The sequence below is a fragment of the Pyrgilauda ruficollis genome, unplaced genomic scaffold (genome assembly GCF_017590135.1).
Source record: "Pyrgilauda ruficollis isolate IOZ18807 unplaced genomic scaffold, ASM1759013v1 scaffold143, whole genome shotgun sequence".
NCBI lineage: Eukaryota > Metazoa > Chordata > Aves > Passeriformes > Passeridae > Pyrgilauda > Pyrgilauda ruficollis.
Window position 1 is genome coordinate 77,399 of NW_024512877.1, and position 21,039 is coordinate 98,437.

At 50.9% G+C, this 21,039-nt stretch overlaps 1 protein-coding gene across 1 annotated transcript; it reads right to left on the reverse strand.

Annotated features, from left to right (window-relative positions):
- Positions 1-87: 87 nt before the first annotated feature.
- Positions 88-12,370, reverse strand: RNF169 (ring finger protein 169). The gene is made up of 5 exons (XM_041460378.1): positions 12,176-12,370; positions 7,435-7,581; positions 6,623-6,735; positions 5,870-5,969; positions 88-5,116 (listed from the first exon to the last, which is right to left on the reverse strand). The coding sequence occupies exons 2-5, from the start codon at positions 7,510-7,512 to the stop codon at positions 3,914-3,916; spliced, it is 1,494 nt and encodes a 497-aa protein (XP_041316312.1). The 5' UTR covers positions 7,513-7,581; positions 12,176-12,370; the 3' UTR covers positions 88-3,913.
- Positions 12,371-21,039: the final 8,669 nt, after the last annotated feature.

Sequence of the window (21,039 nt, forward strand, 5' to 3'; positions counted from 1 at the left end):
CTCCTTCGGATGGAGGCCAGTGTCACCTGTCTGGGACAAGCAGCAGCAGGATCCTGCTTGTTTCCAAGCACAGCAAGAAGCAGGGAGTTTCACCGTCAGAATCTGGTTTTATTCTGTTTGAACCTCGGCCTTTGCCCTGCAGTTCAAGTCCCGGTTGCTGTTAGAACAAACACTGTTATTTGTACACATTTGTCGGCGTATTTCTGGTTTGTGACAAGTGTTTCACAAGCAGGGTTTACTCTGTTTCGAACAACAGAAGCCACAACATGAAGATGCCCGCGTGCCACCGCACTCGCACGCTCACACATGCGGCCCAAGCGCTGCTGGGGGAAGCGTGGCGGCGCCGGGCGCTCCCCGCACGCCCCGTTTGCATAGTGAGCGAGAGCGGCTGGCCGGGAGCGTGCCGGTGCTGGCGGGCACGGCGGGGCACACACGCGGGGATCGGCCCGGCTCCGCGCTGCTGACATCCCAGGGGCTCCACCACGGACACGGGTGGGCTCCGTCTCGTGTCCAGCCAGGCTCCCCTCGGGCGCGGGACGAGCTCCTTGCCAGCCTGCCGCCGGACGGCCGGGACACAGGACGGGGCTGTCCTGCCCCAGGGCCAGGAGCCCTGCCCTCGCAGCATTGCTAAAGGCTTGTTTTCTAAAATCTGTGAGAGTCTTTAAGGCTTCGATCTCCCCCTCTGCTTCCACTGAGAAAATACAAAGAAGCGCTTGTTCAAGCTACACTTCATGACTACTGTGCACTGCATGTACAATAGCATTGGAAGAGAAATACTGACAATATAAACAACGTCATACAATCACCTGGCATGATCCCTTTTGGCACTTTTCCTTCATTTATCCCATCGCTGACTCCGAACACGGACCTTCCTGTACGGCTTTTCCCGGGCAGAGAGCTCCAGAGGGTCGGAAAGCAACTTTCTGGGAGTCGGTGGCATCTTTGGCAGACACAGTCCTTCTGTCAGGGAACCAACCCCAGCCCCTCCAGATGAGACATTTCGGGAGGACACTCCCACGCCTTTGCTGTCCCACAGCCAGCAAGGAATGCCTTCATCCCGGAGGGAAGGCAGCTGAGGCTTACAAAGGACTTTCAGAGAAGTGTGAATAAATACTTGGTTTAATCTCGCGCTGCATCCACCGTTCAGCAGGAGGTATTTTCCTTCTCAGCTGGCATGATTTCTGGCAAAGGTGGTGTCATTCCTGACCTTTACGGGGAGAGGCTGGGTGCTCCTGCTCTTTTGAGTGTAATTATTTACAATTTTTGTTGTTTTTTTGCAAGCTTACACAAACTTGGAGAGTGTTAAATTAATAAAACATTCATCCTGGCTTTGCATCGCCGCAACCCTTCCACGACACGATTGCGACTGCACATCCAAAGGTCTCCTTGAACGCAGATGCCATGGCCTGTGCGTGATGCCTGGGGAGTTGGGATCTCTGTTTTGGAGGCAGCCAGGGGGTCCCATGAAGCTTTTTTTGGCTGGGGACAAGCTCCAGCCCAAGCACTGTCTCCTACACTTCTGCCCGGCTTGGATTTGGGATCAGGAAATTAACGCACAAACCCCTAAACATTTTAAAAATCTTTTCAAAAGAAGGTATTTAAGACACTGGCATAGTGCATTGGGCTGTGAAATCTGTTTTAAGAGGGGAAAGAAAAGATACATTCAGCGTGTAAATTGATTTTTTTGTGGTGTAAGTGGCCCAGCCCCAGTTGAACCCCCACAAACACCACGAGAAAAAAGGAAACTGTTTAGGGAAGTGTGTTTGGGGCTCCAGGGATGAGCCACAGAAAAGGGGGCCTGTAAAAATAATTCTAAATCTAAATGCACCTGGGAAGTGCATACTGCAGCTCAAAATGTTGGGAAATCCAGCACGGAGTCCGAGTTAAAGCTGCGGCTTTCCCTCCTGAGCTCCGAGGGCAGATCCAGGCCATCACTACTTCTCTCTGTGCTGTTCTTCTGGGTCCAGCCAAGGCTCTAATTCCTTAATTTCCTTCTAATTCACAGCTGGACAGAGGAGCAGGTTTTGGTTTGGGTCCAAAGTGCCTGCTTCAAGCAGCAGCTGCCGAGGCTGCGGCGCAGGAGAGGGCCCGGAGTGCCAGGAAGGCAGAGCAGGCCAGGGCTCACCAGCCCCAGGTACAACCTGAACCATCCAGTAGTTTGTGTGGCAAGGAGATACAGAGATAGAGATATATATTATGGAATCATTGCTATAAGATTTCTCAAAACAAAAGTGTCGATCTGTTGAAATATAGTATTTAAAATATATAAATTTTACCCAATAAAATATAAGATTTCTTTTTTCTTTTTTTTTTTTCCTGGTTTTTGGTTTCTTTCTAAATCCAGTTCAATTAAGGAAAAAAAGCCTGCCAGGGTCCTTGCAGTGAAAAAGAAAACCAGTTCCTGTTTTCTTTTTGACTGTTTAAGATGGAGGGAGGAAATTCAGCCATTTTCAGATAGAGGAAATTGGGCAATGCAGTTGTCTTCGATCAGATCTGGCTGTTTATGTGCACTGCCTGCCCTCCCTTCACAGGATCCATAGGGAAGTTTGCCCCTGCACTGTGCTCATCCCAAGAACAGCCCTGCCACCTGGCACACGGGGGCAGGACGGGTGAAGTCACACCCCTGTCCCAGGCAAAGGTCCCCGTGGGCCTCGAGGGTCCCTGTGAATACTCTGCAAGGCAGCTGCCAGGGACTGAGTTGGAAGGGTACTTTTTGGGCTACGTTACTGGAAATAATCCATGAAATTAATCCATGGAAGAGGGTTAGAAACACTCAGCGGGTGGCCTGCCACATCTGGGCAGAGAACACAGGCTGCACCAAGCCCAGGCTCTGAGCCAGCTCTGCTCCAGGCAGCCTCGTGCCTGGAACTTTTTAGTGCATCACTCACCTGAGCTTTCTTAGTGGTGTGAGCTGAAGCCAGGAAGCTGGAGCAGGGGCAGGGCAGCCCTTGGGACAGTCGGGCTCCCGTCCCATCAGCTGCCTGGAGAGCACAGCAATGCCCAGATCTCTACGGATGCTCCTCTGGGACATGCAAGGACAGGCCTTGGCTGTGCTGAGACTGCTCTCAACTGAGCAAGGGACGTGGCAGCTGGGAGGACGTCCTTCCAGAAACTCCCTGAGCCGTGTTTCCCTTTCTTCAACACTATAGGGAAGAACAGGAAACCCTGCTGGTTGGGAAAAGACATGGACTGGGAGAAAAGCTCCCAGGGTCCCAGTGCTCAGCGTGTGGCTCCAGCTGCTCCACCTGAGCTCTCTCTCCTGTCAGGAACATGAAATTACAAACCCCTATCAGGTTTTTCAGTAAAATCCTTATTTTAAGTCTTTCTTTTCACTGCATTTGGCTTTCTGCTTCAAGAAAGTGACAAATGATCTGTACTGCTGCTGCAGACAGTGAGATACATTCATTTGGAAGTACTACAGGGAGGCTCTGTTTAGGACTCCCCAGGAGAAATACAGAGCATGGATAAGAGGCTGACCCCACAACCAGATGCAGCCTGAGGGAGAAAATGGGGCAGGCAGAGAGGAGAAGACTCTCAGACAGTTTCTATGAGCAGAGCTCAGATTTCTCTTGGCAAGCGATGGTCCTCATACCCCACGTTCACAACCCTCCTAGCTGGGGATTCTAGGTGTGTCCAACTGCCTGGGGAGGCCTTGCAGTGTATTCACAGGGACGACAGACAATTCCTTCAGACCAACGGACCACAGAGGACCGGAGGATTTTTTTTTCTCATTCTCTCTTTTTTTTTTTAAATCTGAAAGGACGCTGGCTTCTCTCTGAACTGGACCCAGAAATGTCTTACCACCATAACGAAAAAACAACTGCATGGGTGAAGTAGGGCAAAAAATAGTTTTCCTATAAGATAATCTGATAAACCTCATCGTCCTCTAGAAAGGCAACATCGTCCAGCAGTGCTACTTGGCACCCAGAGTGCTCTTGGACCGCAGCAGATACCGATCCACACGGACTTTCCGCCTGTCCACTGTCCTGTTCTCGCTGTCGAAAATCCGCTGCAGGTGCAGGGCCAGCCTCCTGTCCTCCTCCTCTTGCTGGAGCTTCTGCTCCACTTCCCGAACCTCCGGCGGCAGGCCCGCCTCCCCTGCCACGTGCCTCAGTCTTTTGACGGAGCCGTTGTGCTCCAGGTGCTTTGTTTTGCAGCGTCGCTTCCGGCCCCGCCGCAGCAGCGGCGGCTGCTCCCCCATGATGTTCTCCACGGAGTTGCAGGTGCTGTTCTGGACGTTGATCAGCTCACTGTTGTTCAGGTACTTCAGCTGCTTTTTCCCCGCTGGCTTGATGGGGACTCCGAGCGTGCTGTTGTCAGGCAGGGATGCGCTGATGCCCATGAGTCTCCTGCTCAGCACTTTCGGGCCCAGGCTGAGACAGGATTTGTCCATGAATGCATTCACCTTTAGGTCAGGGACTTCAGCCACTCGTGTGTTTAGGGAGGTTACACTTGATCTCACATCTGGTTCAGCAGCACCATCATCAGTGGTTAAGGCCTGTGAGCCCCTGTTCTTCTCACTCCCCCTCCCCAGCTTCACTTTACTGACAGAAGGGAAGAAATCCAGCTCAGGGCGAGGCTCTCCTGCTGTGTCAGGGGGAAGGTGATCCTCCTGCGCTTGTGGCTGCTCTTTAGTGCAGCTGCTGGAGTTGGTGAGGTCAGGAACCACAACGTCTTCCCCAGGCTCCGAAGCCAAGGACGTAAGGGTTGCTTTAGAGAGAGTCTTTTTGATCTGACGCTCCTGAAATATCTGCTCCCATTTTTTCAGTATTCTAGGACTGGCCTCATAGGTGGTTGGCTTCTGCAGGCTGCGGTTCAGGTTTCTGGGGGTGGATTTGATGATGAGGGGGCTCAGCACTCTGCCGTCGGGCAGCCTCTTTGGGGGGGTGCACGGGGAGCAGACGATGGGCTTGAAGTGGTTGAGCTCCTCGGAGATGCTGTCGTTGCTCTCGGGGCTGATGGAGCGCTCGGGCCGGTGCAGGGCCGACAGGGAGGACACGGCGCTGAGCAGCAGGCGCCTCTCGGCCGTCAGCTCCGGGGCGGACAGGCAGCGGTGGTTCTGCGCGCACGACAGCACCCCCAGCAGCGGCGGCGAGGCGCCCGGCACCGGCAGCACCTGCAAGGCAAGGCAGCACAGCTGGGAACAGCGCTGGCCTGGAGAGCTGGGGAAGGGATGGCTGCGGGGCACGGCCGTCCCCGACAGCCTCTGCTGCTCACAGCACCTTCCACGGCCGAGGAGGGACACGAGCAGCACACTACGGAGCCCAGCACAATCGCGGTGCCACATTTATTTCAGTCTAAGAGCTGCTCTTGCCACAAGTAACAACCACTCTGATGGCAAAGTGGCACAGTCACAGGATGGTTTGGGTGAGGAGTGACTTTAAAGGCCATCTCCTTCCGACCCAAACCATTCTGTGATCCTATGAAGACCAGGCCTTTGTATCTTCTGCAGTATGGAAGTGCCAATGTACCCTGATGTCAGGAATGCAATGAGTTTTGCTCTGTTTAAACAGCTTTGGAGAGAAAGGGAAAGGAAAAGAGGATTTTCCTAAACTTCTAGAAGATTTTTTTTACCTGTCTGGGGATTCAGCCTTGAAAAGAAAATGAATCACAAAACAAAAGCCTGATTAGAACCCTTTCAACTTGCAATTAGCCTCCAACGCTACACAAGAACTCTGACACCTGTCTGCTTTTCTGTTTAGTAATTCCTAACCCAGCAGGTTTTATTGGGAGCCACAAGGAGGCGATTGGCCCCACGGCGATAACGGGGCCACAAAGCCCATATTTTATATCTCCAGATTACTGGTGCTGTGTAAGCTCAGATAAGAACATTTACACACAGGAACCTGTTTACACACGCTGCCTGTACCTTTGCTTTGGTGGCTGGGGCTGATCTCTGCCTGCTCTTGGATCTCTCCTGAATGGTGTCGTTGCAGCTCCGACTCCTCTCCACCTTGGAGGTTAAATTCCTGAAAAGCAGATGGGTGAGAACAGGAACCTTGGGAACAACCAGCTCAACAGCCCTGGCAGTTGCTAGCTGTGGGAGAGGCACCAGCCTTGGCAGCACCTGGCTGGCAGAGATACTTCCAGTGCCCTCGGGCAAAGGGATCCAGGAATCCTGGATTTGCAGCAGAGTCCTGCTCTGCGCTCAGGGGCCCCACACTGAAACACGAGCACCTCTGCCCATGGCCCACAGTGAACTGAGGTCAGTGCAGAGGAGGAAGCTGGGGAAACCCCTCTGCTTCTCACCTGGAAACACACCTGGTTATTCAGCTGCTTCCTCTGCCTCAAGCAACAGCCTTCCAGGGAGTTTGCGGCTGATGCTATCTATCCCTTCAGATCTGTGCTGCAGAAGGGAACCAGCACTCTTGAGCTCATCCTACAGAATTTTGATTTCTGACTAATGGCTTAAATCTACAGGCAATGATTTTCCTCCTTCATGGGATGAACATTAACTTCCAGGTAGGAAGTAATCAGACAGACACCACATTCTACCAATGAGTCTGCTCTAAAATTCCAGAAAAAACCCCACTTATTTTAGAATGGAACCACCATTTGAATTGGAGCATGTCAGGTGTGTTTACATCTTTAAAGGACATTAAATAAAGTCTCAGCATCTTACCCTGAAAGGAAAGCAAAGGAGTAAGCACTGGTCTTGGAAACAAAAGCTGACCGATGTGTTTGCTTGCCCTGGAATGGTTCTTCATTCTCGGAGTCCGAGAGACGTTCAGGAAACTGAAGTCAATCAAGGAACAGTTAGCTGACATGCACAACAAAAAGAGTAACTTGGAAAATAAAGCTCTTTCTTGCAAAAGTGTTGAAGATCCCCACATCCCCCATTTCTGATTATACTGAGAAGACATAAGGCATAAAAAATACAAAAATAAGCACATAGCTCCTATACATAGCTGTTAGTCATCAAATAAAGGTAACCTATTGATCAAGAAAATGTGGGAAAATTCTACAGCAGAGGTTACTACAGTGTTGGTTACTCAGCCCCCATGGGTCAGCCTATCAAATGGAAATTTTAAGAGCATTTTCCTGCAGGGCCTCCCAAATGAACTGGGAAACAGGCAGAAGTCAGCATGAAGACTGTGTTGAACTTCAGTTGTACAACTTCACTGCAGAACATCCATGGACAATTATTCATGGAAATGCATGCAAGCCTGAAGAGCAAGGATATCCCCAAAGCTGTGGGGATCTGCTGTGTCAGGAAGAGTCACACAGCAGAGGGTAAAAAGGGGGACAGAAACCTCTAGGAGAACATCTGCAGTCATAACAGACCTTGGAAGACAGTTCTCTTTAACAAGGATCTTTATAATCTGCCAGCTCATAGCCTTCATAAACTATTAAAACTCAATCAAGGAATCCTGGAAAGCCAAAGAATGAAAATTTTGATATGTGGGCAGGAAGGACAAGCATGAGCTCACTTACACAGTCTTGGTTCCCTTTCAGCACTACAGATTCATCTTTTTTCTGCTGTTCCTCCATTCTTCTTTTCCCTACATCCATGTCATCTAGGATGAACTTGTGAATCAGATCCTCTGATGTCTTTTCTTCTTGCAGTTTCTCTTCTCTCAGCTGGAAATTAGGACAAGAGAGGTAGAGTAGTTATAATTTGAAGTCCTAGACTTACAGACTGGAAAGACCAAGACTTTGGTCACATCATTTAATTTTGTGCCTTCATTTCTCTACTGTGGAGCCACCGCCTCTCTCTCACAATAATGTGAAGATTGGTTTGCTTCTATGCCACATTTGTGGTTTATACACAAGAATCATGGATTTTACCTTCTTTGCAAAACAACAAAGGCACCGTGAGGCCCAGGGCTGGACAAAGCCTTCTCTGCCACTGTATTTTCTAAAATAGAGAGACAAAAGCTTTTCTCTACTTGTAGGTGATCACACTACATATAAAAATGTGCAACACCAGTTTCAAGCAAGCTGTGATATTTCAGTTTTAGCCTCCCAATGGCCTGACGTGCGGCACACACAATTTGGCAGACACACAAGCAGCAGCATCTAAAATAAAAGGTGAGATGCAGCAATTCCCATGTTGAAAGCCACACGAGAGATGACATCCCACTGTTTCACCAGTATGTTGGGATGGAGGGGATCCAGAGAGGCCACCTTTCCCCTGACAGCTGACCCCAAAGCAAAGGCTCAAAGCTTGAATTCAGCTTCAAACAGGGAAAGCCAGGATCTGGGACACAAGGTACATGGACTCTGATGGGCTGCCTGTCCTGCTGCACTGTTCTCCTCACCTAAGGAATCAAACTCCCCTTTTCTGCCAGGTTTTTTGGATATTTTTTTCAGACTTGCTGTCAAAACCAACAAGACCCCTTTTCTCCTCCTTTCCACTACCTTTTCCTGAGGAACAGGCTTGGCACCATCTGATTGTCCCTGCCCAGGGGAACCAGGTTCTCCCTCTATCACCCAGCCATTTTCCCAGCTTGTGTCTTGCCTCTGCCTCAACTTAGACACAGCCCAGGAGTAGTCTACATCTATCTGTACACAGAACAGATCCTCCCTCCTTCCTCCATCCACCCTCCATGCAGAAGTTATCCAGACTTTTGACTGACACCTCTTTGTCCTGCTCATGAATCACAGCACCAGGAATTCATATCCCTGGGCTTTTCCTCATATTTTGGCATAGGCATCTCAGGTGCTTAAGAAGCTCCCTAACTCAAAAAGGCAGCAACAACTTCTTCAAAAAATATTTAGTGTTTTTCTTCCCTGCTGGAGGAAGGCAAAACCTCAGAAGTGTGGACATAAGGATTACAAAGAAAACAGAGTTCACGAGGCATTACAGGAAAAGCACATTGTGATTTTCAAATTGGCAAAGACCCAAATCCTACTGAATCCAAGCTGCCAGAGATGAGGAAGAGAGAAACAAGGAGGAAAACAAGGAAGAAAAAAGGCAGAAACCAGGAAAAACTCCACTGTTTGGCTGATTGTGGGTGTTCAGCAAATATCTTCAAAGACCGGTTTGACTCCTTGCTTAGCGTTGTTTTAAGATGTATCTTTAAATTCCTCATCTATTAATAATCTCAAGCAATAACTACAACAGTGCCTGACTAACAGAGATTGTGACCACATGATGCAGACATGATGAATAGTCTGCTCTAAGTCAACAGCATCTCTGCCTTTTTTGAAGCATCTGAAAAACAAATTCACACCAAGATTTATCACAAAGGTTTTTTGGGTTTTTTTTGGCTGGCTGAAATACCACCCAGCACTCGTGTCCCTCCTATATTTTTCATGTGGAAGAAAGTTATATGGAAAAATTCACTTTTCTGGCTAAATTATAAAATCAAAAGACACAAGAATATGTAACAACACACAGGAATATTTAAGGATTTTGGGAAAATCCATGGCACAATTAGTGTGAGGTGACAAGCCAAGCTTTGCTGATAGTGAAGTCAAAAAGGCAACAACAGGATCCTAATCCTAATTAATAGAATACAAAAAAGAATTTCGCTCCAGAATTAAGCAAAATCAAACTCTAATGATAAAATCTGTACTAATTTCAAAAATAATAATCTGGAGTAGCCTTAATGTAAATTGTCTCCCAGAGGATTTCCTTCCAGACATGGCAATGCTGTGCTGAGACAGGAGGGCAAGAAAGTGAAACAATGTAGTGTGAAACATGTACCCTGGGAGAAGGACCTCGCTTTATCTGAGTAGCATCTCTGAAATACTGGATGCAGGACCAACAGCTGCTGTGAACAGCACAGTTATCAGAAAATGCATTTTAGTCCTTTTGGATACTGCAGCTGCAGGGGGAAAAAAATGCTGTACAAGCAATTGACAATTGTTCACTCAGAACCACCATTCCTGACACTAACATTTCATTCCAAAAGTCTGGCAAACTCACGTTTGGTATCGTCTCTTCCCTGCAGGAACTGTCCAGGTCTGCTGCCTCCCTCGCCTGCTCCGTCTGCCCTGGCTCTGGGAGCTGCATGTCAGCACATGCCTCAGGTAGGAGTTTCCCTCCCACTCCGTGTGCTCACAAGCAACAGACTTGCTTGTGGTAGACAGAAAGACAGCTGGACAGGGTGAGTTAGGGTTTGAGTGCACAGAAATGACAGCCTCCTCTGGAAAAACATAAAATGCAGGAGCACCAAGGGCACCAAAGAGGAAAACCCAATCTTGCTGTCCTGCACAGACAGCAAAGATCTACCTCATTCTGAAAGCCAGTTGAGAAAATGAAGCTATGAGATAATCCACGTCAAATAAAATCTCTTCAGTACGTAATTACGGTACCACTTTGTTTTCAACTGCAAAAAGCGTGGAAGCAAGTCAAGAGTTCAGATATGTAAAACAACTCACAGCTGGGAGATGTAAAAAGGTCTGGAAATGCTTCTGTCCCTTCCTCAGCAGGAAAGCCCAGGTTATCCCCATTCCACAGGAAGGGAAGCTGGGATGAAACCCAGTGTCTTGAGACAGGGAAGGAAACCAAATCATATACAAGCTTAGATTCCCAAACCTGAGTCCTCCCTGACTCAGAAATTCAGAGATACCAAGAATCCTTGATAAGCAGCAACAGGGACAATTTTCAGATCAGCTTCCCTACAACTTCCTGACCGGAGGGTAGAGCCAGGTGAGAGTCAGTCTCTCATCCCAGGTAAGAAGTGACAGGACAAGAAGTAAGTTTAGGATGGATACCAGGGTAAATTCCTTCCCTTAAAGGACAGCCAGTCACTGGCACAGCCTGCAGGGCACTGGTGGAGTCCCCATTCCTGCAGGGATTTAAAAGCCATGTGGATGTGGCACGGGGGGACATGGGATAGGGGTGGCCTTGGCAGTGCTGGGGGAACAGCTGGACTCCATCTCAGAGGGCTTTTCCCATCTAAACGACTCTGTGATTCTGTTCTGATTCTGTGAATAAGGAAACAGTGTGGCTGCATCATCAGTTGTCATTTTACCAGCCAAATCTCACTGCCATTTCCTCTCAGATGACGATTCACAGAATCTCCTCCCACATGGCTCTTCCAGCTGAGCTTCACAAAAACCAAGTTGAAGCTGGCAGGGGGAAGAAACCCATCTCCCATCTGGCCAAGGCAGCAGGCTGAACAAGACAAAAACATGCCCAAGTGCTAGAAACGTGTAAAGAATTTCCTTCTGACTGGAAGGGAAGGGAGAAGGGTTGGCACTGGACTGCACGTGGTATCTTTTTGCTGAAGTCGAGCTGTAGATGTAAGAACCTTTCCAGCTGCAGCCTGACCATGCTGCAAATGTGCTTCCTTAAATTTGATGGAGAATTGCTGCTGAAAATGCCACCCGTCCCACGCCTTTGCACACAAAGTGTCCCTGCCTTCCTGGCAAGGCACCTCAACTGAGAGGAGCTTGCAATTCCTGCGATCAGTTACTGAAACAGTCAGCCAGAGCTACCTTAGTAACCCGCAGTGACAGTGCCCATCAGTGTCACTGCTAACTCCATACATGGAGAAGCAGCAGGGAAGACCCTTCCATGCTTTTTGACTGTCTCCTCACACATATGTGTTTCCCAGACTAGCTATCTACCTGAAATATCACCTATTTTCCTACTCAGACAAGGCTGTTTTTCTAACTCACTCAATCAGCATCACAGCCCTTTTAAAACTTGTTGAGATTTACAAGTGAAAACCCAAAGAAAATTCTTCAACAATGAAAAACCCCTCAGGTTCCTTTTACCTGGCAGGTAAAATAATCAGCGAGCGGCTGGATCCATCTCAAGGGAAAAGAAGATCACAAAGATCAAAAATCTAAAAAATATTTTCATGGGCTTTAATTCCAAACCAGCTGAAAAGATTTTTTTTTTTTTTTTGTCTTTAAAAGACATTTTATTCTTGGCTAAAAATAAATAGAAAGCTCTAGTTTGGAATAGTTTGTTTTTGAGGAAGGAGATACCTTGTGCTGCAAAAGCTTTTATGGAATTACATCCATAACCAAACAGTCACTCTAAAGAAGGTACATTTCCATGTTCTGGAAGGCAGGCTAAGATAGTAAAACTTGGCTTCTACATGCTCAATTACAGCCATTTCCTGAACTGGCTGAACAGTATAAAGAGAATAAATGACCTTTGTTACAGAACAGGAAAAAAGAGCCCTTCAGGTTTCCCTACAGGTAGGATGGCATTCCTGCAGGAAATCCAAGTTGTTCTGGAAGAAAAAACACAATTGCCCAAAATACTGACCTTCCTTAGCTGGCTTTCATATTCTTCTCGGAGTTCTCCTGTTTTGCTTAATTTAATGGGTGCTCTGAATACAAAGTCTGGAAAGAAAAGAGAAAAGAAAGGAAATATTTTTTAGTGGAGGATAACTGGTGCTGGCCATTATTTCCCAAAAAGAGTGAGATCTCCACAGGCTGCACAAGAGCTTCTGCAGCACTTTTTCAACCCCAGATGTTTATATTCTGCTATTGCTATCACAGCTCTGTTTAACACAGAGAAACATCAGGAGGAGAATGGCCAAGCAATCCCACTTTGCACTTCCCAGAGTTTCCTTTGAGATTCTCAAGAGTCCTTGACAAGCAGTTAAGCAATCAGGGAGCACTGGGAGGATGTAAACAGAGGGGTGAAGGAACAGCTCGGGGATGTCACAGGGAATCTGAGTCCCAGGAGCAAAGCCAGGCTTCAGGCACAGGGAATCTGAGTCCCAGGAGCAAAGGCAGGATTCAGGCACAGGGAATCTGAGTCCCAGGAGCAAAGCCAGGCTTCAGGAACAGGGAATCTGAGTCCCAGGAGCAAAGGCAGGCTTCAGGCACAGGGAATGTGAGTTCCGGGAATAAACCCAGGCTCCAGGCACAGGGAATCTGAGGCCCAGGAGCAAAGGCAGGCTCCAGGCACAGGGAATCTGAGTCCCAGGAGCAAAGGCAGGCTTCAGGTGCCTGCTGCAGGCAGACAGCCCAGGCCCACAGGCTGCCAGCAGCAGCAGCACACCCCGCATTCACAGCCCTGTCCCTGTGCCGCTCCAGAGGATCGGGAACGCTCCCTGTTTGCTCGGGAATGCCTCCTCCTCATGCCTTGCAGCGCCTGCACTGCTGTCCCACGGATCCCGAGCGAGCCCAGCCTTTCCCCCGCTTGCAGGGCACTCCCCACATCAGGGTCTGAGCGGGCAGGATGCTCTGCCTGGCAGAGTTCCCTGTCCTGCTCCCACTTCCTTCCTTTCCCCTCGGGAAGTCAGAAACCAAAAGCATACTGGCACACAGTTGCAGCTCAACTTCCACCCCTGGAGTCTCTTACTCCCAAAGGAGTCCTTTGCTTGTATCGCCCTCAAAGCTCCCTCCCACTTCCGTGCAGTGCAAGTCTGGGCGAGTTGCACTTCAGCTGGAGGAGCCTGGAGGCAAAAGGGAACAACCAGAACAAAACAACAACCCCTGGACAACCATCCTGGCTCAATCCATGTCAGTATTCCAGGCAGGGTGCAGCACAGCTCATCATCCCAAAGTGCTACAGTCAGGATGGAGCAGGTTTGAGCAAGGAGGAAACATCAGGGGTAATTCCTTTCCCCACCCTGCTAAAATTAAAGGATATAAACCAGCAGCTCCACCGCAGGTTTTCACAGAATCCCAAGATTATTTAGGCTGGGAAAGACATGTGAAACCACTGATCCCAATCTTGACCAATCCCACCTTGTCATCCTGCCCAGAGCACTGAGTGTCCCATCCAGTTGTCCTTTGGACACCTCCAGGGATGGGGACTGCACCACCTCCCTAGGCAATGCCTGATCACCCTTCCGGTGAAGAAATTCCTCCTGCTTCCCAAAGGGAACGTCCCTTGGCACAGCTTGAGGCTGTTTCCTTTTGTCCTGTCCCTGTTCCCTGGGAGCAGAGCCCAAAGCCCCCTCCCCAGCTGTCCCGACTTGTCAGGGAAGTGTGGAGAGCCACAAGGACCCCCCTGAGCCTCCTTCCCAGGCTGAGCCCCCCTCACAGAACCTCCCTTTTGTTCTATCTGGCTCCAAAGGAAAGGTACATGGCAGGGTGGGTGGATCCAACACCCAGTGACCAGCTGCCGGGCAAAACAGCTGCTATTTCCTCGTACTCACGCCTGCAGGAGCCAGGCTTGTTTCTAAAGGACAACATCCCACGTGTCCCTACACATGTGATCAAAATCCCAAGAGATGCTGATGCTGGGGAGGCCAGGCTGCATTCCCTGCTCCTGCAACCAGCCACGCTGGAAACCTTCCACCGGCTTCCCAAAATTTTTTTTCAATTGTGTCCTTGAGCGGTTCCAGCTCTTTGTGAAGTTTATCAAGCTGAAATTTCCACGGAGACAGTCCCAAGAGCAGCAGCAATCTGTAACTCGCCTGCAGCAAACTTCAATTACTCCTCAATGTTTAAGGCTTGTCTCCAGAGCTCAAAAGGTGGAGTTTTCCCCTCCAGGGCACAAGCTAACCCAAGGGAAACACGCAGCAGGAAAGAGGAGCCACGTCAACTCTCTCATTTCTCACCTGGGTTCAGCAAGCCAGAGGAAATTTTAAATAATGCAGTAGCATTTACGTCTGAGTTGTCGTGGTTGAGCTAAAGGGATCCAACCAGGTGGAGGCAACTTTATCAACAGTATCTTTATGCACCAGCTTGTATATTTTACAGAGGGGTCAAAGAGAGATAAGCCCCCAAATTTCCAACTCTGCACAGAAGAGATGAAAACAAAAATGCATGCAATGATGTACATCTGCATTCCACAGAACTCCAGAATGGGTCAGGCTGGCAGGGACTACTGTGGGTCACCTGGTGCCACCTCCCTGCTCAAGCAGGGCCACCCCAGAGCACGGGATTGTGTCCAGAGGGTTCTGGAATATCTCCAGTGAGGGAGACTCCACAATCTCTCTGGGCAGCCTGTTCAGTGCTTGGTCACTGCACAGGAAATGTGTCCGGGTGGAACTTTCTGGGCTCAGGCTCTGCCCGTGGCTCTGGGGCCATTGCTGGGCCTGGAGCAGAGCCTGGGCCCTGCTCTGCCCTTCCTGCACACAGGGACAGACACAGGGACAGACACAGGGACACCTAGGGTGAGGCCCCTCTCAGCTGGGGCTCCTCTCCAGGCTGAGCAGCCCCAGCTCCCTCACCCTGTCCTGGGCACAAGGATGCTCCAGGCCCTTGCTGAGCTCCAGGAGCTCCTGTCCCTGCTGTGCTGAGGAGCCAGAGCTGGACACAGCACCCAGAGGTGCCTCCAGGGCTGGGCACAGGGGTAGCATCCCCTCTGCTGACAGGGCAGAGGGGGGCTGCACCCAAGGATGCTGCTGTTGGCACAGAACCATTCCAAGTGGGACCAGACCAGTCCTTGCACTGGGAGGAAGATGAGGTGATCAGAGCATCCCCTGTCTTTCTCTGGCACACCTCCCCGTGCCAGTTCTGGATGTTCAGGTCCAGGACAAGGCTGCTCAGCTGGTTCAATGTGTGCTGCAGCCTAGGACAACAACAAAGCAGGCAAAACCACGGAAGAAAAGGCTTTTTACTTGATTTTGCAGCAAATCTCCTGCCTGCCCTTCCTCTCGAGTGATCTGTGGGTCAGCAGAAGTGGTTCCTGAACGAAGCTGACTCTGAAGGGCTGCTGGGAGTGCTGCTGCTGGGATGCTCCTTCCTTCCCAGCCCTGCGAGAGCACTGAAACACTCGTGGTGGCAGATCGAACCTGGCATCCTGCTTCTTTATGCTGGCAGCCAAGAGTTGCATCCTATTGTGCTCAGTCTTGGAAAAAACAACTGATTTCTGCACTATTTGAGAGGACAAAAGATCTTCTAATTATTTAACACTGGTTTTCTTTATAAGAGGCATCTGACTTGCAGCCTCCATCCCCCTGAGCGAGTCCATCCTTTCCACAGCAGCTCAGAAGTGTGTCTTACGCACCATCTCCGTGGGGCCGCACTCCTGACCAGCACATTTTGTATTTACTGGCACAAGATTCAGAAACCTCCATCTGGTGAATTCAGCAGCATGGGCTGACTGAAAGTAAAGCTGAACCCGATTCAGAACCCTTTGGTTCCCTGTCTGTCGTTCAGAGGCTCCTGGGTTCTGCCAAGCCGAAGCCATCAGGCAAGTGCCAGCTCTGCCACCAGCAGCAGCGAGTCCCCCTTGCCCCCAGCTTCCACGGAAACTTTCAGCAGGCTCTGCAGCTTCCATTTCCCTTGAGGTTTTCACTACTTTTCCTTTTAACTCCTGGCAGTTAACACTTGCAGCTGAAGATGAAATTTTAAATGTTTTCAAAACATTTAAGAAGTTAGGAATTTTCTGACCCTGGCGCAGGTGTTACCACTACTCAACTGGAAATTTTTTTTTCCAAGAGCGAATGATCCACTGCCATGCCTCTCATACTGACCACTGGGGCTAGCTTTGAGTCTGTTCCTAATCACTCTCTTCATTAATGGCTTGAATGGCAGATTAAAAATAATTTAAATACTGTGGAGTGCTGGAGAGAGGACAATGAGGAAAGATATGGAGGTGCAAGTCCTCTGAAAGCCTCATGGCACAGTAACTGCCCCAGAGTGCCACCCTCTCCTATCTTCCTAGGAAATCTTAAATTTAACTCATCCCACCAGCAATAAAACACCATGACAAGGAGGAAAAAAGGAATGGTGTCAGTTTTAACCAGTTTGATGTGGGGAGCAAACCACTGCTTTTCCCAAGACAGGGAAAGGCTTCTTTGGGATTGCCACTTCCAAACTTTTAGCACTGTGGTCTTGAGACAAAAAAACAACTGGTGACAGGCTACAGAACAACAGAAACGACAGGAACTTAAGGAATCACCAGGAAATGCTCAAGAACTAGACTGGTTTGGTCCAGTGGGGAAAGGGGAAAACCACTGCTAAAAAAGGACTGGGAGGAAGGAGGGGGAAGTCATTTTACAAGTCTGGCAAAAACACACCAACCCTCCTGCACGAGCGTCACTTAGTGATTGCTGTGCACTGCTACTGGGCAGAGGGGAAACAAGAGAAATCTGATTCTCTGAAATGGGAATGTACTTATTTTCTCACAAACCGGGCTGAGCACCTCGCTGCAAACATATCCTGTTCCTTCTCCTTGGCCAGCTGAATCCTCAAACACACGCCTGCAGTCTCCAAGCCTCCCATCTGCTGCTCCTCTCTGCCTTCCAAGAATTTCACCAAGCAACTGTTGTAATATCAGAAACCTCACTCAGCAAAGCACTGCAGGCAGCACTGCAGCTTTAGCTCCACGTCTGGCCTGGCAGCAGCACCATGGTGCCTTCCCAGGTGCTCTGTGGAACCTGGAGATGCTCAGGGAGAGGATGTGGGACCTGTGAGCCACCTGCATCCTTCTGGAGCAGCAGCTGGGGCCAGGCTGAAGGCAGCAGGGCAGCTCCCAGGGAATCAGACGCCCAGGAGCTCTCAGGGAAACCCAGCTCATGCCAAGACACAACACAGGCAGCGAGCATGTATCCCTGCCGATTTCTGTCCAGTGCTGTTTGACAAGTGTCGTGACAAGGACTTTGGCTTTACACCTATTTGGTCACCTAGTGCAGAATCCCCAGCCTCAGGCAGGGTCTGAGGGCTCCTTCAGCCCACTACCATGGGAGAATCCCAAAGGAAATAACGAAAACTGGGACATGAAACCATGACTAATGAGCTGGTTTTAGCTGGAATAATCAACATATGTCAAGTGGTCATACCGAGTAGTTTTAAAGATTTTGCACATTTTAAGTGATTTAATTAAATACCTGAGCTTAATCGGTGTTTGATAACAGAATCACATAATAACTGAGGTTGGCTCTGGAGACCCAACCCTTCTGCTCGAGCAGGGTCAGCAGGAACAGGCTGCCCAGGCCCATGTCCAGTTGGGTTTTGACTCTCTCTGAGGATGGAAACTCCACAAACACTCTGAGCAGCTCGTGCCAGTGCTTGGTCACCCTCAGAGCAAAAGGTATTTTTCTTAAGGCCAGTGAAACTTGATGTGTTTCAGTTTGTGTCCTTTGCCTTCTGTCCTGGCACTGGGCACCACTGGGATGAGCTGGGCTCTGCTGCCCTCGCTGCCCTCTCTCAAGGGCCTACAGACACTGATAAATAGATAAATATATATATATACATTACATGTCCATTGATAAGGCCACGGTGACCAGGACAGGTTCATGAGGCTTGGGAGAAAGCAAATGTGACCCATCCCTTCAGACAGGGCAAGGAGGAGGAATGGCAGGGTCAGCCCCTCCTTGGTTCCTGGGAAGCAGCTATTCCTGGAAACCACTTCTAAACAAGGACAAGGTGTTTGGAAGGTAGGCTGCTGGATTTAAGGAAGGGAAAGCAGGCTTAACCAATGTCTTCCATGGTGAGATGGCTGGCCCAGTGGAGGAGCACAGAGCAGCAGATGTTGGAAGGGACTGTATAGATCATCTCATTCCACTCCTGGCATGGGCCTTCCACTGCCCCAGGCTGCTCCAAGCCCCGTCCAGCCTGGCCTTGGGCACTGCCAGGGATCCAGGGGCAGCCCCAGCTGCTCTGGGCACCCTGTGCCAGGGCCTCAGCATCTTTACAGGGAAGATCCTCATCCCAGTATCCCATCTAAACCTGGTGGGAAGCCATTCCCCTTTGTCCCACACACATCTCACATAGCCCAGGACAAGCAGAGAATTAAAATTAATTCTACTCTAAAAAGCCCAGCTCAGACAGTGCACAGGCATTCCTGCAGCATGGCTGGACACTCTCATCCAAGGAGTCCAATGAAGCATGACTGACACCACTGCCCTGGAGCAGAGATGGACTCCAGGAGTCCCCACTGTCCCTCTTCCGGAGGAACCTCGGGAGCTTCAGCTCAGCTCCCCCTGGGCAGCCCATCTGTTCATGGATTCAGCAAATCCTGCCGTGGAAGCCTTCCTAAATCTCTTCCAGGTTAGTGGGGTTAGCTCAAACCACCAATTTGAGCTGTTTAAGCTCATCCTGCCAATTCTTCCCACAGCCAATTAGAGGGTGCTGACACAAGCAGGGAGCGGGAGACCAGAAACACGCTCGGAAAGGAACGGGTTGGGCTACAAGGATGTTTATCTGAGGCTTAAATCCTTGTTTGCTCTGCAGGGCTCCCCTCAGCACTGCTGCAACCCCTCTCCAACCAGCAGATCCCAGTGCACCCCGAGTTCCGACAGCAGCAAGGTGAGCATCTCCAGCAGCTCCCACCAGGAAAGAGCAATGCCACTGCCTCACGCGAGGATTTATTTTCAAGGGAACACAGGGAGCAGTTTTCTAGGAGTTGAGAAGGCATCTGGCTCTGGAGGCAGGGAGCAAACGTGCACTAAAAGCCATGAACACAGGGATGATGGACTTTTTTATGTCTAGACAAGCGACTAGGACTTCCCATGGTGCAAAACCCTTCCTGTCTTGACGCAGTACAAACCTGCCCAGCTCCTGGCAGCACTGTTGGAACCGTCCACTTTTGGGCCAAGATTACACAAAAACACCCGAGGAAGTGGGGAAACACCCCCGCGGCCGGCATCCCCTGGGGGGGACGATGCTCTCCATCCCCTCGGGGCGCCTCCCGATGCCCCAGGCAGGGGGCTCAGCCCCAGGGCCCCTCCCCGCCCGGCCCCGCACGACCGGGGCTGAGCCCCCGCGAACTCATCGCACCCCGGGCACAGGCCCCGCCCCCGGGCACAGGCCCCGCCCCCGCGGATCCCGCCACGGCCCCGCCCCTCGGGCTGAGCTCATCGCACCTCCCGCCCGCCGGCCCCGCCCCCCGAGCTGAGCCCCCGCGAACTCACCGCGACGCCGGCACCCGCCGCCGCCGCCGCCATCTTCCCACACTTTGAAGGGCCGCGGCGGCCACGCCCATCCCGCATAATTAATGAGGGGACGCCCCGCGCGCGGCATAGTAATGAGCGCGCGCCGGCCACGCCCGCTCATGAATATTCATCGCCGCGGCAGGCGGCAGCGCCCCCCGCGCGGCCCCGCTCCCGGTCGGGACGGGACGGGCTGGGCACCCGCTTGTTGGGGATAAATCATGGAACCGCAGATGGGTGGGGGTGGAAGGACCCTGCAGACCGTCCAGTGCCGCCCCTGCCATGGCAGGGACACCTTCCACCGTGCCAGGCTGCTCCAAACCCTGTCCAGCCTGGCCTGGGGCACTGCCAGGGATCCATGGCAGCCACAGCTGCCCTGGGCACCCTGTGCCAGGGCTTTTCCATCCTCACAGGGAACAATTCCTAATTCTCAATATCCCACTCATCCCTCTGGCAGTGGGAGCCATTCCCTGTGTCCTGTCCCTCCATCCCTTGTCCCCAGTCCCTGTCCAGCTCCCCTGGAGCCCTTCAAGCTCTCGGAGGTGTCCCCCGGTGAACACCCCCAGCTCTGCCCGCCCGTGGTCACAGCGGGTGGCTGGTCTCTCTGTCCTTATCCCGAGCCAGGAGCCTTTGCTCAGTGCTCCCTCCGCTGTCCAGCTGAGGAGGGGGCTGACGGAGCAGCTTGGGCGGGTACCCGGCGTCCAGCCAGAGACAAACCACCACGGACGGTGACTCAGAGCAAGCCAGAGCAGGCAGAGCCTCTGCACCAGTTGCTATGGAAATCTCTTGCACTTCTCTTCTGCTTCTCATCTCTTTACTGGGGCACCAAACCGATCTGTATTTTCATCATATTTTAGCACCCTCTCTGATGAAGCTCAGAACGAAGCACCCTCTCAGCTACACTGGGCTGGCAGAAGCAAAAATGTGGCTGCAGAGACAGAGGTGAAGCCTACACCTTCGAGCCTCCCTGAGCAGGCTCCTCTCTCCTTGGCTGGAGAGAGGAAGGGCTGATCTGTGCCCAGGAAACAGCCTCTGCACGAGTGCCAGGAGCTTTCTGGGGAATATCATTAACTCCCCATCTCACCCACACTTCTATCTTTAGTTGTCTCTGGCTGTTGAATGACTAAAAGGATACCAGCATGTGGATCCCTGCTGTTGCGGGCTCCATGAAATGCCAGTTGACAGAAAAGTTGCTTCTCACGAAACAAAAACCTCGCACTGACTTCATTAAGATGAAGGATGGCAGCGGTTTGGGACTGGCCCGAGTCCAGCAGTTTGTGTCTGTCCTGCTGGCCACAGTCAGAGGGAGTGAGCTATTCCCGAGCTCCCCACAAAGCTGCTGCTCCCG

What these genes read in the sequence shown, in the direction of transcription:
- RNF169 (XM_041460378.1), bottom strand. Translation starts at nt 7,512, where the DNA reads ATGGATGTAGGGAAAAGAAGAATGGAGGAACAGCAGAAAAAAGATGAA. An exon ending in TCCTTTGCTTTCCTTTCAGG is followed by an intron (nt 5,970 to 6,622) that starts GTAAGATGCTGA and finishes TCTGCTTTTCAG; the next exon opens with GAATTTAACCTCCAAGGTGG. An exon ending in CCCCAGCCACCAAAGCAAAG is followed by an intron (nt 5,117 to 5,869) that starts GTACAGGCAGCG and finishes CTTGCCTTGCAG; the next exon opens with GTGCTGCCGGTGCCGGGCGC.